This window comes from Heterodontus francisci, chromosome 25, assembly GCF_036365525.1.
Source record: "Heterodontus francisci isolate sHetFra1 chromosome 25, sHetFra1.hap1, whole genome shotgun sequence".
NCBI classification, from domain to species: Eukaryota; Metazoa; Chordata; class Chondrichthyes; order Heterodontiformes; family Heterodontidae; genus Heterodontus; species Heterodontus francisci.
Genome location: NC_090395.1, coordinates 32,262,607 through 32,275,423, shown reverse-complemented (window position 1 = coordinate 32,275,423; position 12,817 = coordinate 32,262,607). Strand labels below are relative to the sequence as shown.

Here is a 12,817-nt window from a genome sequence, read left to right as displayed (position 1 = left end):
GCTCTCTCTCGCGCCCCGCCTCGCTCTCTCTCGCGCCCCGCCTCGCTCTCTCTCGCGCCCCGCCTCGCTCTCTCTCGCGCCCCGCCTCGCTCTCTCTCGCGCCCCGCCTCGCTCTCTCTCGCGCCCCGCCTCGCTCTCTCTCGCGCCCCGCCTCGCTCTCTCTCGCGCCCCGCCTCGCTCTCTCTCGCGCCCCGCCTCGCTCTCTCTCGCGCCCCGCCTCGCTCGCTCTCGCGCCCCGCCTCGCTCGCTCTCGCGCCCCGCCTCGCTCGCTCTCGCGCCCCGCCTCGCTCGCTCTCGCGCCCCGCCTCGCTCGCTCTCGCGCCCCGCCTCGCTCGCTCTCGCGCCCCGCCTCGCTCGCTCTCGCGCCCCGCCTCCCTCGCTCTCGCGCCCCGCCTCGCTCTCGCGCCCCGCCTCGCTCTCTCTCTCTCTCTCTCTCGCCCCGCCTCTCTCTCTCGCCCCGTTTGTCTGTCTCTCTCTCTCTCACGCCCCGCGCCGTTTTAAAAACTCTGTCTGATAGAAGACAATGGGAAAATTTTCATCACCGAAATACCTCCACGGGCCGGTTGTAAACCTATGGCAGGGCCATCTTGGCCCGCGGACCCTATGTTGTGGAATGAATCCAGTTTCCTTTTAGATTCCTGCTACTGAGAAGTGATATAAAACTGAAACTGTGTGAACCCGAGATAACTGTTCACAACTTTTTTTAGTTAGCGCATTGGGTTGGGGGAAGTTAATGTAAAATTTATTTTCCAGTTCCGTATGTAGTATAGAATAAAAACTCTTGAGCAAAACCATATATCTTGAGTTTTGTAGTAGTACTTTGTAGCTTAATTGGATCCTTTTTCAGCATCTCAGCCAACTTAAAAAAAAAATTGCGATGAAGCATGCCAAGGACGATTTATTGGTAATTTTCAAATGTGTCTTCATATCTAATGTTTGGGTAAAATGTTAATTAAGTTTGTTTCTTTAATGTTAGATGTCCGCTCGCAGTTTTTACTTACGTTACTTTTCCTCTTTATTCTCAGAAATGCACATTCCCATGGAAGCCAGTATAATGCCATTGTGCAGCAGCCGTCATTGTTGGCTGGACATGTGACCTTAGCTGCACAGCCCTTGAATGTTGGTGTTGCCCATGTGGTACGCCAGCAGCAGAACTCCAGGTCTTCCTCCAAAAGGAACAAACAGCTTCACAACACAAGGTAAAGTTTATGAATATAACATTTAAATATGTAATCCAGTCATATATCAAATTGATGTGCCTAAAGTGGCTGTATTCAGCTACAGAACATTTCAAATCAGATACCTGAAGCTAAGTAAGTGTGCTGCGTTTTGTGGAATTGATCCATAGAGACAAAGAAGGTCCCAGACTGGTTCCCCTGTTTGTGCTGAACTAGCTGGTTTCCACTAGCAAGTCAATTGAGGTGCTGCAGTGCTACCATTGACCTCAGCAAATCTGTATTAAGGAAGGGTGGTATCAGCTAAGTTTTCTACACTTGATTGCTGTCCAGTGACCCTGCAGAAGTATGTTTGCTTCTACATACTGGATGAATATGACAGTGTTTTTCTTCCTCACTGCCTGCCTCACGTTCCCAGTTGAAAAACAGGTGACATTTAATGCCCATTGATTCCCTCAACAAAATTAGGACCTATGAATCCAGGCCTAGAACATGTCTGCACCTTCAGGAACAATTTATATCTGTGCTCCATTCTCAGATGGGGTGTTGGTAGGTAGGGGTGTGACAGCATCTGGGTTTAGAAGGGGAAAACAAGCCAGGAACTCCACATCAATATCAAGTGACCCTCTATTGAAAATGCCTGTTTGGATTTTGGGTGAAAACAGGTTCTAAAGTGGCTGTAATGCCCTACAGCATTGAACTCACCTACACTTGCTTTCAAAGTTCATTCATGAATAAGGTCCATTGGAGGAAGGAGCAGGGGGGGTAAGTACACTTGTCGAACTGTGTTCCAACAAGCATTCATTACCTTGGGGTGGGTGAAGTTAAACATGCAAAATTTATCAATACATTAATTGTTCCTTGTTCATTTGCCAATCGAAAACAAAATTTTCATTTCAACAGAAACTACTAAATTCCGAAGTGTCCTTATGTTTAATTGCGTAACAGTCTAAATGTTATATCTCAAGGGAGGGGAGAATAATAAACCTCAATACAGTTTGGGGCTGGCAGCTACAGAATATTCTGCGTGACAATTTATATTAAGAATCCTTGGAGAAATGTTTACAGTGGAGATTGATGGAATTTGTAGGTCACTGTGAAGACAGGTAGTGGAAGTGGTTACTTTTGCAAAACCACATGCTCAAGTTTCTGGCAAAAAGTACACAAATAGAATAAATGCACAGAGTAATTGAAAGATTACGATCAAGTATCCACTTTCAGTGCATGCAAGGAATGTTCCTGCTGCATGGTTTACAATGTGTAGTGTTCTGTTTCATAAATGCATTCAACCTTCTACTATTTGGGGAAACCTAAAATATTTTTCTTCTCGGAAATTTGACTTCTCAAGACAGAAGTGTTAGGTTGATGGATTGGAAAGGTATTTTTATGCAAGGTTTAGCACTTCTGAAGAAGTATTGATCTATGGGTAGTGAAGTAGATAACTGTGCTTCTGTGGAATCAGCGATTACTTTTGTGCGCTACTTTTTAAATTAGAAACAGTAATGAAATAATTTCTAATTTGATGAATGATTGGACTCATTCATAGGAACTCTTGAACCTGATGTCCTAAAATAATTCCACATGATATACCAAAGTAAATTCTGCCTAAGAGCTGAGTAGAAATCAAAGATCTAGAAAGTGTACAAAAGTGAGAGTTTGAAAAGTCAAAGTGTAAAGCGATTTAGAAATTGAAGTCAGAAATTTGTGTATTTCTAAACTTTGTGAAATGTTCTGCCTTCCTAATAATGTTCTCTGCTTGTACTAAAGTGAAGGTTAAGATATCGAGATAGGTGCCACCTACAAGTAGATGTAGTAACAAAAACATGCACATTGTATACATGAAGCAAGTACGTGACATTGATTTCTAATATGTAAGCTATTCGTGCAAACAAAAAAGAGCCCCAGCTCCCCAATGGTTGAGTTGGTAGTATGTAGCTGATCCATATAAACCAGACAGTCACTTGTTCCGTTCATGCTCTGTACTGTGGTAACAGTCGGGACAGTCCAGTTAATCTCACTGTCCCTCCATTAGGGAGGGAGAAATCAGCCAGATACTACTCCTTACCCTGTCCAGTGCCCTTTGTTGATAAGTGCCAATGTGGATGCATTGTGTGAAGGCAGGTTCAGGCTAGGCTGTGGTGCCTCTGTGGTTCAGCAGTCTGCCAACACGCACCGACTAATCTCGCACATGAACTGCCAGTTAGTACCAGTTCTGGTGGGTGTTCGGCATTTGTGGAACTATCCAGCAGGACTCAACCTCTTTAGGAAAATGAGGAGCAGAAAAAGAAGGAAATTGACACAAAAAAACTTGTAAAAGTTTTTTTTTAATAAGTAGTGGAGTTTGATACTCTGTTTGAATTTGAAACCACAGATAACGAGCTTCTGGAGTTAAATGACATCTAATCCATGTGCATAGTGTATTCACCATTTTCGATATGAAGTGCAACAGATGTATGGAGAGTTATTGTAGATAGTCCCTTTTCAGTTATATTGTCAAAAGCAGTTGCAAAACCCCTGAAATTATTTCATACTCTATAAGCATGGTGAATTGAATTTTTGAAGCCTTGTGCATCCAAATAACCATGTATAAAGCACTTTTAGTGCACTGCACAAACAGGGTATTTTTAATCTCTATGTACATTGAGCTCATTGTAGCCTCTTAGAAATAGTACATTTATGTAAAAATTGAAACTGGTTTGTTGATGACTTCTTAAACCGGGCTTGAGCAACAAATTTAGCTGATAAAACTCAAATCACTGGTTTCCACAACATATATGACTGTTATTTAATCCTCTGCCAGAAATGTTCCTGTGTTGGATGTCACTCCCTCTCAAACGTACATGGTGGTTCAAAACAGTCCTGCAAGTGCGCCCTCCCCATACTGCGGCACAACACTTGATCATCAGCGACAGACCATTGTGATTCCTGACACACCTAGTCCTGCTGTCAGTGTTATCACCATTCGTAGTGACACAGATGAAGAGGAAGAAACTAAGCAGAAAGTTGGGAGGTAGGTGTATCTCTGTACATTAACAGTTACAGGTGATGAACACACTGCCGACACTACTTTCAAGTGCAATCTAGGTAGAGAAAGCTTGCTTGATTTTGGAAGGAAGGAGAAGCACCTTTAAGTGCGCTTGTGGCTTGTCAGAACATGGTTCATTTACCTTGGAACCTGCCTTTGAATTAGCTTGTTTGTATTTTAACCTGTGGCTCCTGGCTTCAATCAAATTCAATACAAAGATTCTTTGTTTTTCTGAAAGTGTCACTGCAAATGTAAATACTCCACATTAGTAATAAAATAAGTCCTAGCATATTAGTGTCAACAAGTTCAAATCTCCCAAGAAGAGATTAAATTCTACAGTTATGAGTGACTGCTATCGGTACTTTTAACTTTTTTTGTCCAGTTTCTTTGTTTTTCTCCCAACTCCCTACTGGAGTGTGATCCACAAGTGGTACCCACCCTGTGATACTTCACAAATTAGCCATTCTTCTCCAGCCTAGTTGTCATGTTGGCAAGCTCTTGATCTTGGGCAAAGAAGTGTCATAGTTGAGCTGAATGTTATCCTTGTCTGACTTCCCCACACACTTCCTAGGGTCAGTGGATGGTGATCAAGAACTGGAATTTTGGTTCTGTCTTGAATAATCCAGCACAGATCAAGGTTTTGAAATTGGGACTGTTCTGGTCAACAACACTGCATTTCTCTGGAGCCCTTTGTGTAAGAAGACTTCTCAAAGCAATTAGTGTTAGCATGACAAAATAAGGAGTATTGATCAAGAGGGAAAATGGAGGTCAAACCAATTACTGTTACTGTTCCATCTAATTTTAGGAATTGAGGTTCTGGGAGTATTGGGATAGCCTGACTATCTCTGTGTAAACATTTTTTTTCCCTTTATCTTAGCTCCGGTATGAAACAGAGATCAAATGTCATCAGTTATGTCACTGTCCATGATTCTTTAGAATCTGACTCTTCAAATAGTAACAGTCCCTATCCATGTGAACGCCCTCGAGCAACGCAAGTTATCAGCAGTGCACAGGAAGTCTCTAAAAGAACATTGGATGTCAGTCATAATTCTGGATCTCGCACCATCATTGTACAGCCTTTGAAGGCGCAAGTCAGTGATAGTATGGGAGAAAGCAACAGTTTGTCAGGTAGGAATGTAATTGTTATCAAAATTGTGCTTCCAACAATCCAAAGTTATAGTAATCTTAGTCAAATCATTTTATCTTTGTTTCAAAGCTTATGTAGCATCAATGAAAATCAAAATACTGCGGATGCTGGAAATCTGAAATAAAAACAAAGTGCTGGAAATAATTAGGTCAGGCAGCATCTGTGGAGAAAGAAGCAGAGTTAACGTTTCGGGTCTATGACCTTTCATGTTCTGATGAAAGGTCACAAGCCTGAAACGGTAACTCTGCTTCTCTCTCCACAGATGCTGCCAGACCTGCTGAGTATTTCCAGCACTTTCTGTTTTTATGTCATTAAATGTATAACTGGTTTTGTCTTATGAACTTTTATTAACTCGAGACACCAGGGACATCCAAATCAGACTGTATTTCTACTTGTACTTGTTAAGATTTAAAACATGTATTGAGATTTCTTTTTTTTCCAACCCCTCCCCTTGACTTTTTTTGTCTCCTTTAAAAATGTGGTCTCAACTGCTGATGCTGTTGAAGTAATAACCACCTATGCATTGAATAGGACAATTTTTTATGTTTTGCACCATGTGAATTTGCTTTGAAAAGAGCAGTGTTACCTTAAAAGAAAGGAGTTCTTTAAACAACTGGCAGGCCTTGACGTTTTGGGCAGCGTACTCTACCCGTCTCTGGAGAAATGACTGGAATATGTGGAAGAAGTGGGTTTATATGCGGTGGAGCATGGGAGTGTGGGCAGGATCTTACTTCTGAAAGGTCATTACATGCTCTTGCTGCTATTGGTCGGCTAATTGTGCACTGTCCGAAACATCGAGGCCTACCAGTTCTTCAAAGAGCTCCTCTCTTGTAAGGTAACGACTGCTCTTTTCAGAGCAAATTTACATGGTGGAAACCACAAAAATTGTCTCACTCAAAGTATACTGCTCTCACCGTGAAAACCTTTAAACAACATTTAATCACCACCTATTTTTAAGTGGGAAACAATTACCGCAGTAACCCTTAAAATGCAAGCCTCCTGCACATTTGTTCAGTGTTCAAAGCTTTTTGAGATCCGTGTAAACATCTCTGGTTGTACTAACATCCTGAAACTGAGTACCACTGTTTGAACCTATACGATAGGAGCACTGGGCACTTGTATTTGAGAGACTTAAAATCCCTCTTCCTTCACCCCCCCCCCCCCGGCCAAAAAAAAATCTGCCCTTTAGGTTCCTTTTAGCCTGTCCTCACAACTGAGGTGTTAATTGCCACTGGAGGGAAAAGAATGCTTCTCGCATATAATGCATTATGGCCATTATAGCTCCTGAATTTCAACAGACAAAGGTCTGAAAATGACCTGTTCTGAAGCATAAACAAGAAATGTTGGAATCACTCAGCAGGTCTGGCAGCATCTGTGGAAAGAGAAGCAGAGTTAACGTTTCGGGTCAGTGACCCTTCTTCGGAACTGACAAATATTAGATAAGTCACAGATTACAAACAAGTGAGGTGGGGGTGGGGCAAGAGATAACAAAGGAGAAGGTGCAGATTGGACCAGGCCACATAGCTGACCAAAAGGTCACGGAGCAAAGGCAAATAATATGTTAATGGTGTGTTGAAAGACAAAGCATTAGTACAGATTAGGTGTGAATACACTGAATATTGAACAGCAGCAAGTGCAAACCTGAAGAAAAACAACCTGAAAAAAAAAGTGGGTAAGCAAACTGAACAAACTAAGATGAAATGAAATAATTGCAAAAAAAGATTGTAAAAAATGTAAAAAGGAATGTAAAAAAAAAAGGAAGAAAAAATAACTAAAAATGAAAGTAAAATGGGGGGCTGTCATGCTCTGAAATTATTGAACTCAATGTTCAGTCCGGCAGGCTGTAGTGTGCCTAATCGGTAGATGAGATGCTGTTCCTCGAGCTTGCGTTGATGTTCACTGGAACACTGCAGCAATCCCAGGACAGAGATGTGAGCATGAGAGCAGGGGGGAGTGTTGAAATGGCAAGCAACCGGAAGCTCAGGGTCCTGCTTGCGGACTGAGCGGAGATGTTCCGCAAAGCGGTCACCCAGTCTGCGCTTGGTCTCCCCAATGTAGAGGAGACCACACTGTGAGCAGCGAATACAGTATACTACATTGAAAGAAGTACAAGTAAATCGCTGCTTCACCTGAAAGGAGTGTTTGGGGCCTGGGATAGTGAGGAGAGAGGAGGTAAATGGGCAGGTATTACACCTCCTGCGATTGCAGGGGAAGGTGCCCTGGGACAGGGACGACGTGGTGGGGGTAATGGAGGAGTTGACCAGGGTGTCGCGGAGGGAACGATCCCTTCGGAATGCTGACAGGGGAAGGGAGGGGAAGATGCGACTGGTAGTGGCATCACGTTGGAGGTGGCGAAAATGGCGGAGGATGATCCTTTGGATATGGAGGCTGGTGGGATGAAAAGTGAGGACAAGGGGAACCCTGTCACGGTTCTGGGAGGGAGGGGAAGGGGTGAGGGTAGAGGTGCGGGGAATGGGTCGGACACGGTTGAGGGCCCTGTCAACCACAGTGGGGGGAAATCCTCGGTTGAGGAAAAAGGTCATATCAGAAGCACCGTCATGGAATGTAGCATCATCAGAGCAGATGCGTCGGAGACGGAGAAACTGGGAGAATGGAATGGAGTCCTTACAGGAGGTAGGGTGTGAAGAAGTGTAGTCGAGGTAGCTGTGGGAGTCGGTGGGCTTATAATGGATGTTGGTAGACAACCTATCCCCAGAGATGGAGACAGAGAAGTCGAGGAAGGGAAGGGAAGTGCCAGAGATGGACCATGTGAAGGTGAGAGAAGGGTGGAAATTGGAATCAAAGTTGATAAAGTTTTCTAGTTCGGGGCGGGAGCAGGAAACGGCACCGATACAGTCATCAATGTACCGGAAAAAGAGTTGGGGGAGGGGGCCTGAGTAGGACTGGAACAAAGAATGCTCGACATATCCCACAAAAAGACAGGCATAACAAGGACCCATGCGGGTCTCCATAGCGACACCTATGTATGGCGTACTGACCTCTACCTTGCAGAAGCTCAACACCAACTCACAGACACCTCTTCCTACCTCCCTCTGGACCATGACCCCGCCACCGAACATCAAGCCACCGTCCAAAGGACTGTCACTGACCTCATCTCCTCTGGAGATCTTCCCTCTATGGCTTCCAACCTCATAGTCCCACAACCCCGGACAGCCCGCTTCTACCTCCTTCCCAAAATCCACAAACGGGACTGTCCCAGCAGACCCATTGTGTCAGCCTGCTCCTGCCCCACTGAACTTATTTCTTCCTATCTAGACTCTATCTTATCTCTGCTGGTCCAGTCTCTTCCCACCTACATCCGTGACTCTTCTGACGCCCTACGTCATTTTGACAATTTCCAGTTTCCTGGTCCCAACCGCCTCCTCTTCACTATGGACGTACAATCGCTCTAAACCTCCATTTCCCCACCAGGATGGTTTGAGGGCTCTCCGCTTCTTCCTGGAACAGAGGCCCAACCAGTCCCCATCCACCACCACCCTCCTCCGCCTGGCTGAACTTGTTCTCACATTGAACAACTTCTCCTTCAACTTCACGCACATCCTTCAAGTAAAAGGTGTCGCTATGGGTACCCGCATGGGTCCTAGTTATGCCTGTCTTTTTGTGGGATATGTCGAGCATTCTTTGTTCCAGTCCTACTCAGGCCCCCTCCCCCAACTCTTTTTCCGGTACATTGATGACTGTATCGGTGCCGTTTCCTGCTCCCGCCCCGAACTAGAAAACTTTATCAACTTTGCTTCCAATTTCCACCCTTCTCTCACCTTTACATGGTCCATCTCTGACACTTCCCTTCCCTTCCTCGACTTCTCTGTTTCCATCTCTGGGGATAGGTTGTCTACCAACATCCATTATAAGCCCACCGACTCCCACAGCTACCTCGACTACACTTCTTCACACCCTACCTCCTGTAAGGACTCCATTCCATTCTCCCAGTTTCTCCGTCTCCGACGCATCTGCTCTGATGATGCTACCTTCCATGACGGTGCTTCTGATATGACCTCCTTTTTCCTCAACCGAGGATTTCCCCCCACTGTGGTTGACAGGGCCCTCAACCGTGTCCGACCCATTCCCCGCACATTTACCCTCACCCCTTCCCCTCCCTCCCAGAACCGTGACAGGGTTCCCCTTGTCCTCACTTTTCATCCCACCAGCCTCCATATCCAAAGGATCATCCTCCGCCATTTTCGCCACCTCCAGCGTGATGCCACTACCAGTCGCATCTTCCCCTCCCTTCCCCTGTCAGCATTCCGAAGGGATCGTTCCCTCCGCGACACCCTGGTCCACTCCTCCATTACCCCCACCACCTCGTCCCCGTCCCAGGGCACCTTCCCTTGCAATCGCAGGAGGTGTAATACCTGCCCATTTACCTCCTCTCTCCTCACTATCCCAGGCCCCAAACACTCCTTTCAGGTGAAGCAGCGATTTACTTGTACTTCTTTCAATGTAGTATACTGTATTCGCTGCTCACAGTGTGGTCTCCTCTACATTGGGGAGACCAAGCGCAGACTGGGTGACCGCTTTGCGGAACATCTCCGCTCAGTCCGCAAGCAGGACCCTGAGCTTCCGGTTGCTTGCCATTTCAACACTCCCCCCTACTCTCATGCTCACATCTCTGTCCTGGGATTGCTGCAGTGTTCCAGTGAACATCAACGCAAGCTCGAGGAACAGCATCTCATCTACCGATTAGGCACACTACAGCCTGCCGGACTGAACATTGAGTTCAATAATTTCAGAGCATGACAGCCCCCCATTTTACTTTCATTTTTAGTTATTTTTTCTTCCTTTTTTTTACATTCCTTTTTACATTTTTTACAATCTTTTTTTGCATTTATTTCATTTCATCTTAGTTTGTTCAGTTTGCTTACCCACTGTCTTTTTCAGGTTGTTTTTCTTCAGGTTTGCACTTGCTGCTGTTCAATATTCAGTGTATTCACACCTAATCTGTACTAATGCTTTGTCTTTCAACACACCATTAACATATTATTTGCCTTTGCTCTGTGACCTTTTGGTCAGCTATGTGGCCTGGTCCAATCTGCACCTTCTCCTTTGTTATCTCTTGCCCCACCCCCACCTCACTTGTTTGTAATCTGTGACTTTTCTAATATTTGTCAGTTCCGAAGAAGGGTCACTGACCCGAAACGTTAACTCTGCTTCTCTTTCCACAGATGCTGCCAGACCCTGCTGAGTGATTCCAGCATTTCTTGTTTTTCTTTCAGATTTCCAGCATCCACAGTATTTTGTCTTTATTTTACTGTTCTGAAGCATGATAGGATTCAGTTTTGTTCATTTGGTGGAAAAGTTTTTGAAGTGGATGTTGCATTCACTTGATTATCAGTTGCACTCGCTATAGGAAACCTATCCCTACAAAAAGGAAACCCATTGGGTGCTTTGGATTTGGTTTATTGGGGTCCAATAAGTTTTTGTGGGATCATTGTTGGAACTTTGTTCCCCTCTCTCTATGCTGGCCTGATTTTTGCTACTCTCATTGAAGAGAATAGAAGCATGGCATGTGTTTTCAGTATTGATTTGTTTACTCACTTGTGTATTTCCTGTGCTCTTTAGGCTTTTTTTCGAATGTTTATAAGGCTAAAACAGGCATGCCTATGAGCGGGCAGAGTTCGAGCTCAACAACACCAACCATGTACCGTCAACGGCAGCCTCTGAACCTCAGTCAGGTATGCTGGATTTTCAGTTTAAGAGAAAATACATTTGTGGGGGTGGAGGGTGTGGGAGAAGCACTTTTACAAAATAACTGACCAGCAGAGACATACTTCACAATGTTTCTTGCCATTTTGTTGCCATAAATTCTCTTACAAAGATGTAATGAGAAACATGTCCACCATGCTCACCTGCCTGAATTTGAAATAAATTTAAAAATATCAAGGTTACAATTGAGAAGGGCATAAGTAAAGCAAAGTAGTAAATTGAGGAAACAGTGATTCCTGACAATGCAGCGGGCCACTGGTGTCATCAGACTGTGCCAAGGTGCGCACATGTGCAGATGGTCTCCTGCTCCCGCTCTCCTCCCCCCCCCCTCCCTTTGTCCCCAGCCCGCTCGCTCGCTCCCTCTCGCCATCATGTGCTACCATGTGTTTAGGTTAGGTTGCCTTCGTGTGATTATTTGAGCAGCGCCATCTTTAGTCCTGGCAGCTGCCTGAAGTTGCAGACTGTGACATTTTAGTGGCACATGCTGCATGTGCCACTGCAGCGTCACCTAGTGGTGGCGTTGTCAGCAAATACAGCCAAAAGTTAAGGCCCATTAAGTCTGTGCAGCTGAAAAAACTAGCCGCCCATTCTAATCCCACCTTCCAGCACCTGGACCATACCCTTGTAGGTTACAGCATTTCAGGTGCAGGTCCAGGTACCTTTTAAATGAGTTGAGGGTTTCTGTCTCCACCACCGATCTGGGCAGTGAATTCCAGACACTCACCACCCTCTGAAAAAGGTTTTCCTTCTACCAGTCACCTTAATTCTGCGCCCTCTGGCAGTTGACCTCTCCGCTAGGGGAAGCAGGTCCTTCCTCTGTCTAGACGCCTCAGTTTTGTACACCTCAATTAAGTCACCCTTCAGCCCCCTCTGTTCTAAGGAAAACAACCGTAGCCTATCCAATCTTTCCTCATAGCTGCAATTTTTTAACTCTGGCAACATTCTTGTAAATCTCCTCTGTACTCTCTCCAGAGCAATTATGTCCTTCCTGTAATGAGGTGACCAGAACTGTACGCAATACCCCTGCTGTGGCCTAACCAGCGTTTTATACTGTTCCGTCATTACATCCCTGCTTTTGTATTCTATACCTTGGCCAATAAAGGAAAGCATTCCATGTGCCCTCTTCAACACTTTATCTATACCTGTCCTTCAGGGACCTGTGGACATGCAATCCAAGGACTTAGTCTATCTCTTTTTTTGATGCATTGGAATCACATTAGCTGACCACCAGTCCTCTGGCCCTATTCGCTTTTCCAATTTATTTTTATACATAATAATGTCTTGACACCTTTTAATATGTGTGGATGTAATCCATCCAGACCAGGGGTTTTATCCTAAGTTTTATTACTGTATAAGTTATCTCCCACCTTTCTATCTTAAATGTCTTTTTATATCCTTTCTTCTAATGTTATGCCCTTCATATTCGTTTCTCCAGTAAATACCAAGGCAAAGTAATTAATTTTTCTGCCATTTCACTGTCATTACCTGCGAGTTTATCGTCTGTATTCCTTAGGTCCTATCCTGGCTTTTCATTATTTATGTGTCTGTAGATAATATATTTTTATATTCCTTGATAATTTAATTTTGTAGTTTCTCTTTGTCTCCCCAATTGCTTTTTTGACTTCTTTCCTAACCACTTTGTATTCCTTTTGCTTTTCTCTTTAGTTTCAATTTTGTTCTTAATTCTTTATTCATTCTTGGTGTGTCATTACTGGCTAGATTGTTCTTGCTTTTTAACGACATATG

At 44.5% G+C, this 12,817-nt stretch overlaps 1 protein-coding gene across 5 annotated transcripts in view; it reads left to right on the top strand.

The window, feature by feature from the left end:
- LOC137383806 (homeodomain-interacting protein kinase 1-like) overlaps window positions 1-12,817 on the top strand; it is a 420,703-nt gene that overhangs the window by 392,898 nt on the left and 14,988 nt on the right. For all 5 annotated transcript variants that reach the window (XM_068057040.1, XM_068057038.1, XM_068057042.1 and 2 more), the window contains 4 exons: window positions 1,026-1,199; window positions 3,976-4,185; window positions 5,078-5,328; window positions 10,928-11,040. In XM_068057040.1, coding sequence (XP_067913141.1) covers window positions 1,026-1,199; window positions 3,976-4,185; window positions 5,078-5,328; window positions 10,928-11,040 — 748 coding nt within the window. The remainder of the gene's footprint in view (window positions 1-1,025; window positions 1,200-3,975; window positions 4,186-5,077; window positions 5,329-10,927; window positions 11,041-12,817) is intronic.